This window comes from Plecotus auritus (assembly GCF_963455305.1).
Source record: "Plecotus auritus genome assembly, chromosome: 3".
Taxonomy (NCBI): Eukaryota; Metazoa; Chordata; class Mammalia; order Chiroptera; family Vespertilionidae; genus Plecotus; species Plecotus auritus.
Genome location: NC_137772.1, coordinates 106581359 through 106600197, shown reverse-complemented (window position 1 = coordinate 106600197; position 18839 = coordinate 106581359). Strand labels below are relative to the sequence as shown.

Here is an 18839-nt window from a genome sequence, read left to right as displayed (position 1 = left end):
TTGAAAACATTATGCTAAGTGAAGCCAGTCACAAAAGGCCACACCATTATGATTCCCATTTATATGAAATCTCCAGAATAGGCAAATCTATAGAAACAGAAAGCAGATTAAGGCTGCTCCAGATTGGGGGGTGAAGAAGAGCTAAAAGGTATGAGAATTTGTGTTAGTAGTGTGAAAATGTTTGTAATTAACTGTTGTGATGGTTGCATATATCTGTGATTATAAAGAAAACCACTGAATTATATACACTTAAAATGGGTGAGTTGTATTGTATGTGAGTTCTATCTCAATAAAGTTATTTTAAAAAGAAAAATTAAATAAATAAGATCACAGCACTCTTTAGCTCAAAGTGATGCAATGACTGCATTTTGGTCACAGTAGAAATGCAAAGTGCTTTCGATGGCTTTCAAGGTTCAGTCCTCCTCCTGTGTGCCCCCTGCTCACTCTACCCAAACCCAATGGTTTCCTTGCTAAACACTTTGACCCTGCTACAAATGTCCCTCTGCCTGCAATACTCTTTGCCCAAGAGTCACCTAGTTCACTCTCCCACATCCTTCAAGCCTTAATTCCAGTCGCACCTTCACAAGGAGGAAATCCTGACTGCCATCCTTGTTTTCCTGATCCCTTACTACTTTTTCCCTATAGTATTGATTACCTTTTACCATACTACATATTTTACTTATTTATTTACTCTTTATTGTCTGTCTACCTTTGATCAAAAGTAATCTCTTTGACGGCAGGATCTTTGTTCACTGGTGCACTGCAAACATGCACACAGTGCCTGGGATGCTCACAAATGATCTGTGGACTAAGGAGAGGACAGCACTGCTTACAGCCTATCTAATAAAAGAGTGATATGCAAATTGACCATCACTCCACTACACCCACAAGCCACGCCCACCAGCCAATCAGGAGCGAGTATGCAAATTAACCCAGCCAAGATGGCTGCGGCCACGGAGAGAGCAGGAGGCTTGGGTTTCCCCAGCAATGGAGGAAGCAAAGCTTTCCACCTGCCCTGGCTTGCCTTGGCCTCCGCTTAAGGCTACAAAGTTTCAATTATAGAAGATAAATAAATCCCAGATAACAGGGCCTCTGCTTGGGTCGCTGGGGGGCATGGCCAGCCTGCAAACCACCACAGGCCACTTGCCCAGGCCACCCCACACCCCAAGGGAACTGCCACCCTGATCCGGGACACCCTTCAGGGCAAACCAGCTGGCCCCCACCCATGAACCAGGCCTCTATCCTATCTAATCCTCCTATCTAATAAAAGAATAATAAGCAAATTGATTGTCACTCCAACACACAAGGTGGCTGCCCCCATGTGGTCAAAGATGACTGACCCCATGTGGACACAAGATGGCCACCACAAAATGGCCAGCAGGGGAGGGCAGTTGGGAGGGACCAGGTCTGCAAGGGAGGGCAGTTGTGGGCGATCAGGCCAGCAAGGGAGGGCAGTTGGGAGGGACCAGGCCTGCAAGGGAGGGTAGTTGGGGGTGATTAAGCCTGCAGGGGAGGGCAGTTAGGGGTGACCAGGCCTGCAGGGAAGGGAGGTTAGGGGCAAACAGGCAGGCAGGAAAGCAGTTAGGCATCAATCAGGCTGTCAGGGGAGTGGTTAGGGGGTGATCAGGGTAGAATCCTGGTAGGATTGGGCCTAAATGGGCAGTCGGACATCCCTCTCACAATCCAGGACTGCTGGCTCCCAACTGCTCACCTGCCTGCCTTCCTGATTGCCCCTAACCGCTTCTGCCTGCCAGCCTGATCACCCCCTAACCACTCCCCTGACAGCCTGATTGATGCCTAACTGCTACCCTGCCAGCCTGATTGCCCCTAACTGCCCTCCCCTGAAGGCCTGGTCCCCCCCAATTGCCCTTCCCTGCAGGCCCAATCACCCCCAACTTCCCTCCTCTCCGGCCTGATCACCCCCAACTGCCCTCCCTTGCAGGCCTGGTCCCTCCCAACTGCCCTCCCTTGCTGGCTTGATCGCCCACAACTGCCCTCCTTTGCTGGCCATCTTGTGTCCACATGGGGGCAGCCATCTTGTGTTTTGGAGTGATGGTCAATTTGCATATTACTCTTTTCTTAGATAGGATAGAGGCCTGGTGCACAGGTGGGGGCCAGCTGGTTTGCCCTGAAGGATGTCCTGGATCAGGGTGGGGGTTCCCTTGGGGCGTGGAGCTGCCTGGGCGAGGGGCCTGTGGTGGTTTGCAGGCCGGACACGCCCCCCAGTGATCCAAGCGGAGGCCCTGGTATCTGGGGTTTATTTATCTTCTACAATTGAAACTTTGTAACCTTGAGTGGAACCAAGTCTCCTGCTTGCTCCGTGGCTGCAGCCATTTTTGTTGGGATTTATTTATCTTCTTCTATAATTGAAACTTTGTAGCCTTAAGCGGAGGCCAAGGCAGGCCAGGGCTGTGGAAACTTGGCTTCCTCCATCACCAGGGGAAACTCAAGCCTCCTGCTCTCTCCAGCTCCGTGGCTGCCACCATTTTTATTGGGATTTATTTATCGTCTATAATTGAAACTTTGCAGCCTTGAGTGGAGGCCTGGGCTGGCCAGGGTGTGTGGAAAGCTTGGCTTCCTCCATTGCTGGAGAAACCCAACCCTCCTGCTTGCTCCATGGCTACAGCCATCTTGGTTGGGTTAATTTGCATACTTGCTCCTGACTGACTGGTGGGCGTGGCTTGTTGGTGTAGTGGAGTTATGGTTAATTTGCATATTACTCTTTTATTAGATAGGACTAGAGGCCCAATGCATAGAATTTGTGCATGAGGGGGGTCCCCTCAGCCCAGCCTGCACCCTCTCCAATCCTGGACCCCTTGGGGGATGTCTGACTGCCAGTTTAGGCTCGATCTTCTGGCTCCTAATCACTCACCTGCCTGCCTGCCTGATTGCCCCTCACTGCCTCAGCATGCTGGCCTGATCACCCCTAACTGCCCCCCCCCCGCCTGTCTGGTTGCTCCTAGCTGCCCCCCCCACCAGTCTGGTCACCCCTTACTGCTCCCCCTGCTGGCCTGGTCTCCCCTAACTGCCCCCCTTGCTGGCCTGGTCGACCCCAACTGCCCCCACCTGCCAGCCTAGTTGCCCCTCACTGCCCCCCTACCAGCCTAATTGCCCCCAACTGCCCCTCCCGGATGGCCTGGTCACCCCTAACTGCTCCCCCCCCCCACTGGCCTGGTTGTCTCTCATGGCCTCCCCGCTCCGCTTGCCTGGTCACCCCAGCCTAATTGCCCCCAACTGCCCCCTCGTGCTGGCCTGGTCACCCCTAACTGCCCCCCCACTGGCCTGCTTGTTCAGTCATTTGGTTGTCCCTCACTAACCCCCCTGCCGGCCTGGTTGTAAGCAGCCATCTTGTGAGGGCGTGAGGGTTAATTTGCATATTACCTCTTTATTATATAGGATGACTGGCATAAATGAAGGAACTGTTCTACTCCAGTTTTATTTAGAATAGGATCCATGTCCAATGCTTCCTTATGTTTTCCATCATGCCTTATCAGAGCTGGCTCTCAATAAAGGTCTAGGTACTAACCAATGCCCAGTTTCAGAGACAAGGAGAACACTGACACTCCAAGAGAAAAGAGTGCCTTATTTTGTCTAAGGTGTTATAGCAAACAGGTGGCAAAGCAGGCACTCACACACAAGGTACCTATCTGAATATTTTAAGATTCTGCAGAAGACTTCCAAAAATTCTTGTTATACTATGCTTAAAATTCTTTTTTTTTTTTTGCAAATTTTTACCTATCACAAAAGAAACTTTTTCTTTAAAATATGAAAATCTTATAAAGATTGTAAGACAATAAGAGCAAAGCCACATTCAACTCCACTTTCTCTGCCTCAGTGCACCGGGATCTGCTCTGCAGAGTAAGAATATCTTGCATTTGGCCCTGAAGCACCAGGACCTGTGGGCTGAGGGCTGGTGGAGATATCAGTGTACATCCATGAAAGGCCTTTTTCTAAAATAAATTTTTAAAAGGGCAGATTATGATTGATGAACCCAGCATTAGGGTAATGTTATCAGATGTACTTTCTACTTCTGTCCTTTATGAGGCAGTCATATTACAATCATGTTAGAACCGAGCACAGTGCTTTATAAATGTCTCTTGAGTGAGTTGGTCATAATCAACCTAGCTTGGTGTGGGTAAATTAAACCAATTCTTGATATTTGAACTAAATGCATTTAGGATTTATTGAAATGTCTACTAAAAGTGTCTATATCACCTTTCCAGATTTTCTAATGAGATCAAATTTTGAATTTCACAGTTCTTCAATGAAACACAATCCCTGTCACTGTAATTATAAATATATACAACTCTAACCAATTATATATTATTGCTTATAACTAAAAAAACAATAGACTTAAAGAAATACATCATTAAAAATCAAAGTAGGATTCATTTTTAAATGTGAGAAAAGAAAATGAAGCTGTAGACATGTAAAGGCTTCTACAAATGCACCAGATGCCTTTTCAGTCACCGGCAGGAGACAACAAACCTAACCGTCTATACTCAATGATGCCATTCCTTTTCGTCATATTATTTTTGTCTTCTTTGCCATGAATTCCTTAGTGACAGCTTAAAAGAATTCTTGTGGATACAGAATACTAGTCCATACAAAGAAATGAAGGCTTTTTGTTACCACTGTGAATGTCATTTCTTTGGGATTTTATACTTTAGGCTTATTACAAAGAATTCTTTCAAATAACTGAAGATATCCCAATCCAAATTATAATTGTACTAGAGCACAATTTCTCTAAACCTATCCCATAAGAACTAAATCCCATATGAACTACTCAGTCATATAATACTAATATCAAAGTAATAAACTTTGATAATGTTATAAAATAATATAAAAATAGATGTTTTGTTCATGTAATTAATGAAAATTCATGGAAAATGGAAATATTTTCACATTTTATAATACCACCCAGATTTTGCATATTAGAAAAATATTCATCAAATAAATATTTCTACAGCATGAAATAAGATATGTTAGATAATTTGTTACATTTTCTAGTTTTAACACAGATACCTAAAATGACATCAGTCTAATCATTTCCCATCAGTATGATGGCCAAGCTGACCACAAGTTCAGAGTACGGTGAAGAAACACTTCAAGGTGAAGAAAAGCAGTATAGGAGATGCTGAGACAAGAAAGCAGCTGTAGACACACAGCTATATTTTGTCTTTTAATAGCTCTGTTGCTTATGACTGTTCCCAAATCAGCTGTTTGTCCTTCAGCTCTAACTCTGATGCAGCCAAGAATGGCTGCTATAGATGTAAAACATTTCCTTTCTAGTCTGTATAATCCGTTCAAGGAAAACCAAGGGAAAGAAGCAGATGAATAACCACTTCTCAAGCCACCTTTACACTAGCAAGGCACTCACTACATATGATTGATTCAACCTGGCGCTGTACGAGTGCTATGGAGAACCAAGATTGGGGCAATTTGATTTCCCTAAATATGCAGAATTTTGTGAAAACCTTTCACTCCATGGCATAAAGGTTTAGTTCACAAGTCTTATTAGATTCATTAATGACTATAAGATAACAGGAACAGGAATTTGGTTTAGAAGAGAGAAAAATCCCAGTGCTTTACTTTCATTTCTTCACAAATACAAGTTAGAACTTATTACTTATAACAAAAATGTACAATTCATTTATGAAAATGTTTTATGATAATTTCATAAAAACACAAGTATTTATATCTCATATTTTTGTCAATTATTAAATTTAAATCTTTTGAATATGTGAGACCAAATCTTTGAGGGACAGTTACTTCACCATATGAGATGCAATCCTTATAGCTCCCAGTGCATTGTATACATAGTTACAGTGATATTAAATGGTGAGATTTATTTTAAACAAGCACAGTATTGGCCTTAAAGTTTTCCTAGCAGTACTTAAGCTGTTAGGAAGACAAGATATAAGAGGCAAGGGGTATATGAACACAACTTAGTCTTGAAATAGTTATGTTAATAGTAGGAGTAAGTTATTTAATATATTTTATTTATGCACAATAGAAGTACTCTTAGCAAATATAAATAAAAATAATTTATTAGTCAAAATTTGCATTGGTATATTTTATTCTCTCTTAAAGTAAGAGGGAAAATCTACTTTAAAGTTTAAATTGCGTGACTTCTGGCCAAGATGTCAGCATAGGTAAACGTGGTATTTGCTTCCTTCCACAACCACATCAAAATTACAACTAAAATACAGAACAACCAACTTTCAGAACTGCCTGAAATCCAGATGAATGGAATTCCTACAACTATAAAATTAAAGAAGAAGCCACATTGAGACTGGTAGGCGGGGTAGAGATGTAGAACAGCTAGTCCCACTCCCATATGTGACAGATAAAAATCAGGAGGGATACCTCAACTGTGGGGATACCCCTTGAGGAATGAGGGGTCCCAGCCCCTCACCAGGCTCCCCGGCCCTGTGTTCCAGTGCCAGGAAGAGAAGTGTCCATAACATCTGGCAATAAAAACCAGTGAGGATTAAGGCTGAGTGACATGGAGGCTGCTAGAGTTCAAAGTCATTCCTCTTAAAGGGCCGGTGCACAGACTTACTCAAACTCACACTCTCTGAGCTCCAGCACAGGGACAGCCACTTGAAGGGCACCAGAGACATATGAGGAAGAACTGAATTGTTTGGAATCAGGGTGAGAGCTAGTGTGGTAGGTTTCTCCCAGACAGAAGTGCTGGCAGAAACCACTACTCCTTTGATGAAGCCACTATTCCTCAGCAAGCCCTGTACCTCTAGCTAAGTGTGCACAGGCCCAGCACAAGCAGCAGCTGGCCTTGGTTTATAGCTTGGCCTTGCCTGGGCACTTCCAAGATGAGCACAAGAAGTAGCTATCTGCAGATCACTTTGTCATTTATGCCTGGTAGCCTCAGGCAGCACACAGGTGGTGGCTGACCTTAGTGTGCACCTCCTGGGAGGCCCCAAGGCCAGTGCACCCAGTGGACAGCTTCAGATCACATTGAGCCCCACCACCCAATCACCTCCATAAGCGACACACTCCCATAATACTGTCAACTGATTTCTCAACAGAAACTATGCAGGCCAGAAGGGAATGGCAAGAAATATTCAAAGTGATGAAAAGCAAGGGCCTACAACCAAGATTACTCTACCCAGCAAAGCTATCATTTAGAATGTAAGGTCAGATAAAGAGCTTCACAGACAAGAAAAGCTAAAGGAGTTCATCACCACCAAACCAGTATTATATGAAATGTTAAAGGGTCTTATTTAAAAAGAAGAAAAGAAGACCAAAAATATGATTAATAAAATGGCAATGAATACATATCTATCAACAGTTGAATCTAGTAGTACAAACAATATGAACAAGAAGAACAGAAACAAACTTATAGATACAGGGAACTTTTTGTTGGTTGCTAGATGGGAGAGGGGTTGGGGGCTGAGTGAAAAATGTGAAGAGATAAAGAAGTACAAATTGGTTGTTACAGAATAGTCATAGGGATGTAAAGTAGAGCATAGGTAATATAGTCAATAATATTCTAATAACTAAGTATGGTGCTAGATGGGTGCAGGATTTTTTGGGGTGATCACATATTAAATTACTAGAGTCCCACTTCATGGATTTGTGCATCAGTGGGGTCCCTCAGCCTGGCCTGTGCTGTCTTGCAATCCGGGACCCCTCGGGGGATGTCGTACTGCCAGTTTCGGCCCTTCAGGGATCTGGCTGAAACCGGCAGTCAACATCCCCTGAGGGATGTAGCAGTGCACAAAGCGGCAGGCGGCTGGGGAGGAGCCCAAGCCAGGCTGGGTGCTGCTCCCGCTCATCCTGGCCCTGCTATGCCTGCTGCTACTGCCACTCGGCTCAGTAGCACTGCCACAGAGGCAGGAGAGGCTTGCTTCGCCTCAGCTGCACCTGCCAGTGCCAGCTGTGAGCCCGGCTTCTGGCTGAGCGGTGCTCCTGCTGTGGGAGCGCACTAACCACCAGGGAGCAGCTCCTGCATTGAGCATCTGCCTCCTGGTGGTCAGTGCGCATCATAGTGACTGGTCGTTCAGTAGACCGGTCACTTAGGCTTTTATATATATATAGATGTAATGTCTGATCACTGGAGTGTAAACAAATAATATAAAGTTTAAATTGTTTTTACCATGCTATTATTTCTCAGGATGTATCTTTCATCTTTCAATAAGTAACCTAGGATTCTCTTAAAACCCAAATAATATGAAATGATTTGGTTAGAATCAGGTATTCCTAAGAAGAGAGATTTTTATTAAAAAGTTTTATGTGGTGATCATATGAATAATGAGATAGGCCAGAGTGCCACAGATTAAAACTGAATTATAGCAGATGATATACTGTATATAGAGAATCCTAAACATTTCACCAAAAACTATTGAACTGATAAATGAATTCAGTAAAGTAGCAGGGTACAAAATAAATATCTAGAAATCAGTTGCATTTTTATATACCAATAATGAACAGAAATCAGGTGCATTTTTATACATCAATAATGAACTATCAGAAAGGAAAATAAGAAAACAATCCCATTTACAATTGCATAAAAATTTACCTAGGAATAAATTTAACCACATACATAAAAGATCTATACTCGGAAAATTATAAGCCACTGAAGATGATACAAATAAGTGGGAGATATTCCATGTTCATAAGTAAGAAAAGTGAACATCATTAAAATGTCCATACTACCCAAAGCAATCTGTAAAGTATCAAGGTACCAATGGCATACTTCACATAACTGTAATAAATATTCCAAAAATTTATATGGAACCACAAAAGACCCCAAATTGCCACAGCAACCTTGAGAAAAAAGAACAAAATTGGAGGAATCATGCAACCTGATATCAAACTATACTACAAGGCCATGGAAATCAAAACAACATGGTATTGGCATAAAAACAGACAAGACTGGCATGGAACAGAATATAAAACCCAGAAATAAAACCACACCTCTATGGTCAATTAATATTTGACAAAGGAGGCACAAACATACAATGGGGTAAAATAGTCTGTTCAATAGATGGTGTTGGGGAAACTAGACAGATAATGAGAAAAAAAAAATGAAATTAGACCACCTTCTTACACCATACAATGGTATGAATTTCCGCTCATCTCTTACTTTTCTTTTTCTGACCTCAAGGCTCAAGGTCCTGGCTTCTGATTACAAGACATGTTTCCTTACCTTCTCTACTCCCTTCTCCCTTTATACAACTCCTCAAGCCACCATTTCCTCTATCCCAGAGACTATGGATAAGAACACTCACTATTATTTTGAAAAGTAGGTGATATTTGGCAAGGTAATTTTACCTCACTAGGTTTCAGGATGATAATTATTTCAAAAAAATTTTTGAGGATGTACCTGAAACTCTAGTACAGTGTATGACTAAGAATAAACACTCAAAAAATGGCATAGGCCCCAAGCACTATCAGTGCCATTATCTTATCTTGGTTAACATTAATATTGAGCTGGCTCAAGACCATCCCTGGATCATAGGGTATGGTAACTAAGATTAGGGTTTCCATCCTGATTTGCAGCAGTTGCCAACAATAAGTCTTAGAATGAGGAAGATAGAGAAAAAATTGTAGGCAAGGGCACCAAGGAGCGTATTCTAGGCCAGGCACATAGCTACCTGTTTATATGTAAGAAAATGTATAAATTTGATACTGTTTATAGAAACATTCCGCTTACTAATGGTAGGACTTTGTCATTTTATGTTTCAGTACACAACTCCCAAACCTGGAATTGATCAATGAAACCTGAGATAGAAGATTGTCACTTTCTACCCAAGCTACAAAGTTTACATTTTTTCTAGGGCTTCCATTAGCACTTGACTGACTCTTATTTATCATAAGGCCTTGATGAAATTGATTATCTGATTTTGTAGACTAGAGGAGATTATGAGCAACAAATTTTAATAGTCTGGCTATTAAACGAAAGTGTGGTGATAGCTGACAATCTAAAGAAGAATAATAGAAAAACAATAGGTATAGGATAATATCACTTCATGGAATAATAATGGGTACTTGTGTTAAGAAAAAGAAGTTTAATCCTTTGCATCAGAGGTTAGAAAACCAATAGTAATAAATTTTAGAAAAATAACTATAACAATATTTCTGAAAGTTCTCATGTAGCTATAAAAATACAGAAACTTATTTGAAAAGTTTATTTAGTTGAATTACATTACCTTCTAACATACTAAATGAATGAAGCATTGTGAATTTTCTGCAGGTTTTGTCAAGAGTGTATGGTCTTGTTTATCTAGTTTATATTAATAATAATTATTTGATGATTTCTCATCCATAATAATAATTATTTTTCCCTACCATTCACAAAATTATTTGTCCGATGCTACTCTGGGGATGTTTTTTTAGAAGCACAACTGCCTTTTCCCTTTCAATTAGGCATATCATTAGTAAAGGGCATATGAACTTCTTTTAGTAATGAAGAACACAAAGGTTGTTTCTATAATGAATCATGAATTAAAGTTATATTAAAATATATCCAAAAGTGTTTTAACATCCAGAAAAAACATCAAGAGATGCTCAAACATCATTAGTCACTAATGAAATGCAAACTAAAACTATAATGAGATATTACTTCACACCCACTAGAATGGCTATAATAACAACAACAAAAAAAGTCATGAAGATATAGAAGAACTAGAACCATCATCATACATTGATAGTGGGAATGTAAGGTGCTATAGTCACTTTGCAAGGCAGTTAAGCAATTTCCTTAAATTTTAAATATAAATTTACCATACAAGTCACCAATTCCACCACTAGGTAGCAATGAAACATATGTCCATATAGATATCCGTATGTGAATGTATTATGCATAATAACCCAAAAGTGTAAACAACCCAAGTGTTCATCACCTGATAAATGGATAAACAAAATATGGTTTATCCATACAATGGAACACTACTATGCAAAAAGAGAAAAAGGTACTGATATTTATTAAGACACAGATGAATCATATAACTATGCTAAGTGAAAGAAATCAAACACAAAAGAACACATATTGTATGGTTCTATTTTCATAAAATGACCAGAAAAGACAAACCTATTAAGATAGAAAGTAGATTAATGCTTGCCTGGAGCTTGAGGTGAGCATGGGATCTTTGAGGTGATGGAAATGTTCTAAAATTAGATTGTAGTGATGGTCACATTACTAAATTTATTAAAAATCATTAAATTGCATGCTGAAAGCAAATGAATTTTATGATAAATAATGGTTTTTAATAAGGTATCACCATTTTACAGATGAGAAATGTGAGGGACAGAGATATTCTCAATTACCCTGGAAAATGAAACTAGTAAACTGCAGAGATCAGATTCAAGAGCAGAAAATTTCTAAACTCTAATTCATACTCTTCCCAATACACCTATTAGCACTTATTAATAATTAGCACCCACATAAAAACTTTTGTTCAATCAATTGAACAAAACATCATTAGTCACTAATGAGCACAGAAAAAGTGACCCAACAATTTTTGGCTACTTTGCTTGCCTAAGTGACTAGTTTGGACTTGACTTAAAAACATGTTAAAATCATTTAGATTATTACATGTTTTTATTTGAACACCCAGGCATCTATCATAAAGATTTAAAAAGTAATGACATTTTCCCAAAGAATGTTTTCTAGATGGGTGTTCTCTTAAAGTCAGCATATTACACTGTAAGCTATGTTTCACAGCTTATAATTTTCTCCATATAAATATGTTCTAAATTAAATTATTTTGTTTTGAATAATTTATGTGTGAAAAAGAAAGCATATTTAGTCAGTAGAGAAAAATAAGGAGTGGGAATTTATTTTAAGCATTTTAGAATATGTTATATTAGTCAACAGATGCTCATCTGATTGTCTTCTCCTAAGAGAGCAAATATAACTAAGTTAGCATTCCTTTATTAGTCCTCATGAAAGGAATATCCACTCTACAATAGAGAATGGTTTCAAAAGACAACAGTAAAATGTTTTATTTTTCCTCTTAAATTTTTAACCTTATACTTATAAATGTTAAATGACAACTTGTTAATAGAAACAAAATAAAACTACAGAGTATTTCTATTTTTTGGTGACTGCTAAAGCAAAAACAAAATCTCTCTTACCATTCTGTTGATCCTTACAAAGTCTTCAGGTTTTTTTGCCCAAGGGGGAAGATCAACATTATTTATCACTACTTCATCTTCTCTGACTCCAAGACTATATCCATTACTGTTGACAAACATCTCTGGTAGGTAATAGAACTCTGGAATCAGTTCCTGCCCAAAATAAAAATGTAGCATATTAAACCACTTTAAAAATCAGTTGAATAACACTATCAATTTATAATTTAACTAAATGGAATTAAATAATTTATTTAAATCTAATATTTTATTAATTTATTTTATTCTTAATTTAATTTTATTTAGATAAGAATCTAGGAAGACAAACATTTTTCTTGAATAATTTGCTTGATAAATTACCTTTATAAGATTTTTAATCTTATCTTGCCACAAATTAGTTAAGAGAAATGAGTTATAAAATTAATTATAGTTCACAATAGCATTAGTAAAGAAATATATAAGGCTATATTTACAAGTCTATGCTGTTTAGTAAACTTTTCTGAATATTATTAATGAAATATTCAAATGAAAAAATGTTTTTGTCAGTATTGGTTAAAAATCATGTCTCCTTTTTTTTTTTTACTATACTGGCAATTACAATGCATAATTTCTATAAAGAGATTCAGTTTTATTTTGTAATTTTGCAAAATAAATTATTTTTATACCCACTAATAAACACAGTGGTTATAAGAGATAATATGCAACATAATAAGTTTTACATGTTTAATGCATGATACCTCAATAGTAAGTTCTTAATAAATTGGATGCAAAGAAAACGTGTGTTACCTGCATATAAGAAAGATATTAACAACTGGGATCAAGGCAAATGTGGTTGATGTACAAAGTCTAACATGTGGTTTTTGTCACTTGAGAATAAATCTGATATCGAAATGAACTTATTTTATGACCCTAAAAGTTTTTATTTGTTTTGCTTTTTTATATAGCAACTGGAGAAAATGAAAACAGAAAAACCACTGAAGTTGTTATGTATACATACCATCTATACCATGAAAAAAATACTGATCTTTTCCAATACCAAGATGAGAATTAAATTAACTTTAAAATATATTGTGAAAAGCATAAGGACATTTATTTGTGTGATATAATCAAACCTCACTGTGGTATTGTCTAGTGATACATATCACATTTTTAAAGACTACCAGACACTGAGTTCTTCAAATAAATTGGATTCTTCAGCTCCCCACCCTCCCCCCAAAAAATCATACACAAAAGTTTTCAGTCAAGATGATAGAGGAGCTAAACTGAGTACTCACCTCCTCCCACAACCACATCAAAATTACAACTAAACTACAGAACAACCATCATTAAGAATTACCTGAAATCTAGCTGAACAGAAGTCTTATAACTAAGGATATAAAGAACAAGTCCCATAGAGACTGGTAGGAAAAGCAGAGATACAGAATAGGCCGGTCCCATACCCAACTGTGGCAGTTAAAAATCAGGAAGGTTATCTCAGCTGTGGAGGTTCTACCTGAGGAGCAAGGGGTCCCAGCACCACACCCAAACCCCCAGCCCAGTATTCTAGTGCCAGGAAGAGAAGTCTCCATAACATCTGGCTATGGAAAACCAGTGGGATTATGGCTGAGTGAGAAAGAAGGCTACTGAAGTCCAAGGAGTTATTTTTAAAAGGCCGAAGCACAGACTTACTCGAACTTATTCTCTCTGAGCTCTAGTGCTAGGCCAGCATTTTGAAAGGCACCAGGGACATATGGTGAGGAACTGAATTGTCTGGCATCAGAGTGAGAGCTGGAGGGGTAGCTTTCTTCCAGACAGAAGTGCTCACAGAAACCATTTTTCATTTGCTGAGCCTTCCCTGACAGAGCCTGAAGGCAGGTCCCATATCTGAGTCTCTGTCAACCTATCTAATAGTGTTTACCCTGCTCTAGTGACTCCCTGAGACCCCATCGCACACAACTAGCCAGCCCACACAAGCCATTTCCAGAGGTTTTTCCATACAAACGGCCTGTCTTGACTCATGCTTCAAACTTTTAAAAAATTTCTCAAACAAGCAGCATCTGGCCTCTGTATACCCCATATCTCCTGCTAAGTGGCAAACCTCCTTGGGTTGCAGCTTGGCTACTCCCGGTCCAGCAGAAGTAGCAGCCATCTTCAGATCACTCTATAGCTCATGCCAGGTGGCCCTGGGCAGGATATAGGCAGCAGCTGACCTTGACCTGTACCGCATGAGAAGCCCCAGACCCAGTGCACCTGGGAGACAGCTTCAGACCACATTGAAGCACCACAAAACTACCTCCATGAGTGACACACTCAAGGGGTGGACTCAGTGAACACCAGAGCTGTGCTGAAGGGAGTCTTGCTCCATTGGGTGGGCCCCTATACTGTAGATCTGTAACAGTAGTCCAGGCCAGTCCCTGCAGCCAATGTACCTGGGGGTAAATCCCTCCCATTGCTGTGTCAATAGCAATGGAGGCTCAACTACAATAGCAGGGTGTATACAGCCCACACTAGGTGTACCTGTAGTTCCCAGGAAGGCTGTGCCACTAGGCCCTACAGGACACCTACTACATAAGGCCACTCTACCAGGAATGGGAGATATAACAACTCTACCTAATACATAGAAACAAACACAGAAAGTCAGCCAAAATGAGGAGACAAAGAAACATGTCACAAATGAAAGAACAGAACACAACTCTCCCCCTAAAACTAAATAAAATGGAAACAAACAATCTACCAGATGCAGAGGTCTAAACACTGCTTATAAAAATGTTCAATGAACTTAGGGGAAGAGGAGATGAACTTACTGATAACGTCAACAAAGAGATAGAAACCATAATTTGGAGATAGAAAACATAAAAACCAGATATGAAGAAAATGATAACTGAAATGAAGAATATATAACAGAATAAATCAATAGTAGAGTAGATAAAACAGAATCAAATCAGCGATTTGGCAGATAAGGAAGCAGAAAACACTCAATCAGAACAGCAAAAAGAAAAAAGGAATTTTAAAAAATGAGGACACTTTAAGGAGCCTCTGGGAAAACATCAAGCATACCAACATCGCATCCTGGGGGTGCTGGACTAAAAAGAGAGAGAGCAAGTAATTGAAAACCTATTTGAAAAAATAATGGCAGAAAACTTTCCTAACTTGGTGAAGGAAATAGACACACAAGACCAGGAAGCACAGAGAGTTCCAAATAAGATGAACCAAAAGAGGCCCACACCAGGGCATACCACAATTAAAATGCCAAAGGTTACAGACAAAGAGAGAATTTTAAAAGTAACAAGAGAAAGGCAGTTAGTTATCAACAAGGGAGCTTTCATAAGACTGTCCACTGATTTCTCATAAAAAACTTTGCAGTTCAGAAGGGATTGGGATGAAATATTCAAAGTGATAAAAAGCAAGGACCTACAACCTAAATTACTACACCCAGCAAAGCTATTGAAGGGCAGATAAAGTGCTTCCCACACAAGAAAAAAAAAAACCTAAGAGTTCATCACCACCAAACCAGTATTAAAGAAATGTTAAAGGGTCTAGAAGAAGAAGAAGAAGAAGAAGAAGAAGAAGAAGAAGAAGAAGAAGAAGAAGAAGAAGAAAGAGGAGGAGGAGGAGGAGGAGGAGGAGGAGGAGGAGGAGGAGGGGGAGGAGGAAGAGGAGGAGGAGAAATCAAAATTATGAATAATAAAATGGCAATAAATACATATCTATCAACAATTACTTTTAATGCAAACGGATTAAATGCTCTAATCAAAATACATATATAGTAGCTGAATGACTAACAAAACAAGACCATTACATATGCTGCTTACAAGAGATTCACTTCAGATCAAAAGACCTACAAGAGACTGAAAGTAAAGGAATAGGAAAAGATATTTCATGAAAATGGAAACAAAGAAACAAGAAAAAAAAGCTGGGATAGCAAAACTTATACCAGACAAAACACATTTTAAACAAAGGCTATAATAAGAGACAAAGAAGGACCCAGCAATTCCATTTCTGGGTATTTATACAAAGAAACCCAAAACACTAAATGACAAAGATATATGCATCTACATGTTTGCTGCAGCATTATTTACAATAGCCAAGATATGGAAGCAACCTACCTAAGTGTCCATCAATAGATGAATAAATAAAGAAGCAGTGCATATGTACAATGGAGTATGACTCATCCATAAAAAAAGAATGAAATCTTGTCATCTTGTAACAACATGGATGGACCTAGAGTGTATTGTGTTGAGTGAAATAAGTCAGACAGAGATAGACAAATATCATGGCAATCTAAAAAAATAATAAAAATAAAATAACAAACAGAACAGAAACAGACTCATAGATAGAGAGGACATTTTGACAGTTGCCATATGGGAGGGGAGTTGGGGAGACTGGATGAAAAGGGTGAAGGGATTACAAAGTACAATTTTGTAGTTACAGAATGGTCATGGGGACGTAAAGTACAGCATAGGGAATATAGTCAAGCCTATCTAATAAAAGAGTAATATGCAAATTAACCATCACTCCGCTATACCCACCAGCCACGCCCACCAGCCAATCAGGAGCAAATATGCAAATAAACCCAACCAAAATGGCTATGGCCACAGAGAGCAGGAGGGCAGCTTGGGTTTCCCCGGCAATGGAGGAAGCCAAGCTTTTCGCCTGCCCTTGCCGGCCTAGGCCTCCACTCAAGGCTACAAAGTTTCAATGATAGAAGATACATAAACCCAAATAGAAATGGCGGCAGCCACGGAGCTGGAAAGCGCAGGAGGCTAGGGTTGCCCCCGGCGATGGAGGAAGCCAAGCTTTCCGCACACCCTGGTGGGCCCAGGCCTCCGCTTAAGGCTACAAAGTTTCAATTATAGAAGATACATAAATCCAAAAAAAAATGGCTGCCACCAAGGAGCAAGCAGAAGGCTGGAGGACCTTAGGCCATGCCCTCCACCCAGCAGAGCTTGACAGGGGACCTCAGGCATCGCCCCCTGACCCAGCGCCAGGCCAGGTGACCTGAGGCCACGCCCCCGCCCAGCGGGGCTTGATGGGGGACCTCAAGGTGCGCTTCCTGTCCTGGTGCTGGGCTAGGGGACCTCAGGCTGCTCCCCCCGCCCCAACACCAGGCTGGGGAACCTCAGGCTGTGCCCCCCACCAGGTGGGGCTTGACAGGGGACTTCAGGCTGTGTCCCCCACCACGGCACCAGGCCGGGGAACCTCAGGCTGCATCCCCCACCCTGGCACCAGGCCGGGGGACCTGAGGCTGCACCCCCCTGCCTGGCGGGGCTTGACAGGTGACCTCAGGCTGTGCTCCCCACGCAGCGGGGATTGACACGGGACCTCAAGGTGCACCCCCAGTGCTGGGTCGGGGGAACTCAGGCCATGCCCCCTGCCCAGCAGAGCTTGATGGCGGACCTGAGGCTGCACACCCCCGCCTGGCAGGGCTTGACAGGGGACCTCAAGGCACGCCCCCCCGCCCGGGTCTGTGCTGGGGGACCTCAGGCCATGTCCCCCGTCCTGGTGCCAGGCCAGGGGACCTGAGGCTACATCCCCTGCCCAGCAGGGCTTAACAAGGGTGGGACTGGCCAGGTCTGGATCTAGCCCAATGGGGGCGGGGGCCAGCAGGGTCTGGGTCTCATGCAGTTTTTAGGCGCATGTGGGTGGGTGGGGACTTGACTCTAGGTCTTGTGGTGTGCCCCAGACTCTGACAGGAGGAAGGTTTTCATATACATTTTACTAATTTTCTTTCATCTCTGACACTTCTATTATAGAGAAAGGGCAAATAGCAATATTAAATTATTTCCTCTAATTAATCCTCTTTTAATGTGTATGAGTTTTGTGCACCGGGCCACTAGTATGTTAACAATAAACTATGTACAATATAACAAGACCACATTGAATTGTGGGAAAGGAGAATGACAGTGAAATTAATATAAATTAATGTAAATTTTTAGTGACTTAAATGTTAAAAGAGAAACTGAGGAGGGCTGAAAGAAAAACTAATAGGTAAACAAACAGCCTTATTTGCAAATAATGATATAGCTTAGTTGGTGGATAAGACAGGGGTAAAAGGATGCTTCAGCAATATTAGATCAGCAAGCATTATAAGGAATCAATTTCTGGGGTGGGTAAGCATGACAGCTAGTATCATACTGCGTTAAAGAAACAATGTTGTAAAGATGTGTGGTCTCTAATTAGGAGGCAGAAGTACAGTATCATTGCTATTCTCATATATTTGTACTCAAATCAGAAATGCATCATGGTTACAAATCAAATGTTTTTATTTCCCTAAAATTCAAATGTTGAAACCTTTGGAAGGTAATTAGCATTGGATGAGGTCATGTCCTTGTTAGAGTTCTGAGAGAGCTTGCTCCTCTTTGCCATGTGAAGACATAGCAAGAATATGGCCCTGTATGAACCAGGAAACAGGCTCTCACCAGACACATAACCTGGCTATGTGGGTGCCCTAATCCAGCTCCAGAGCTGCAAGAGATAAATTTATGTTGTTTATAAGCTACCTACTTTATGGTAAACTAGAGCAGCCTAAGCTAACCAAGATAATAATTGCTAACTTGTTATTTCAATCCATTAAGATAAAACATACAATTTTCTTTTGATCTTGCTCTCACTATTTGGTAAAAGATGTAGAGAAGATAAATAACATTGCTATTTGCAAATTACACATTTTGTATAACACTAAATAGCAATAGCATCCCAAATGGTCAGAAGAGGAAAAGGAATATAAGCCCATGTAGCTGCTGGTTGGGGCATAATAGGCT

The 18839-nt window shown here is 40.6% G+C and overlaps 1 protein-coding gene across 9 annotated transcripts in view; it reads right to left on the bottom strand.

Moving 5' to 3' along the window:
• NBEA (neurobeachin) overlaps positions 1–18839 on the bottom strand; it is a 954039-nt gene that overhangs the window by 76816 nt on the left and 858384 nt on the right. For all 9 annotated transcript variants that reach the window (XM_080658500.1, XM_080658501.1, XM_080658502.1 and 6 more), the window contains one exon: positions 12103–12255. In XM_080658500.1, the coding sequence (XP_080514626.1) occupies positions 12103–12255 (153 nt within the window). The remainder of the gene's footprint in view (positions 1–12102; positions 12256–18839) is intronic.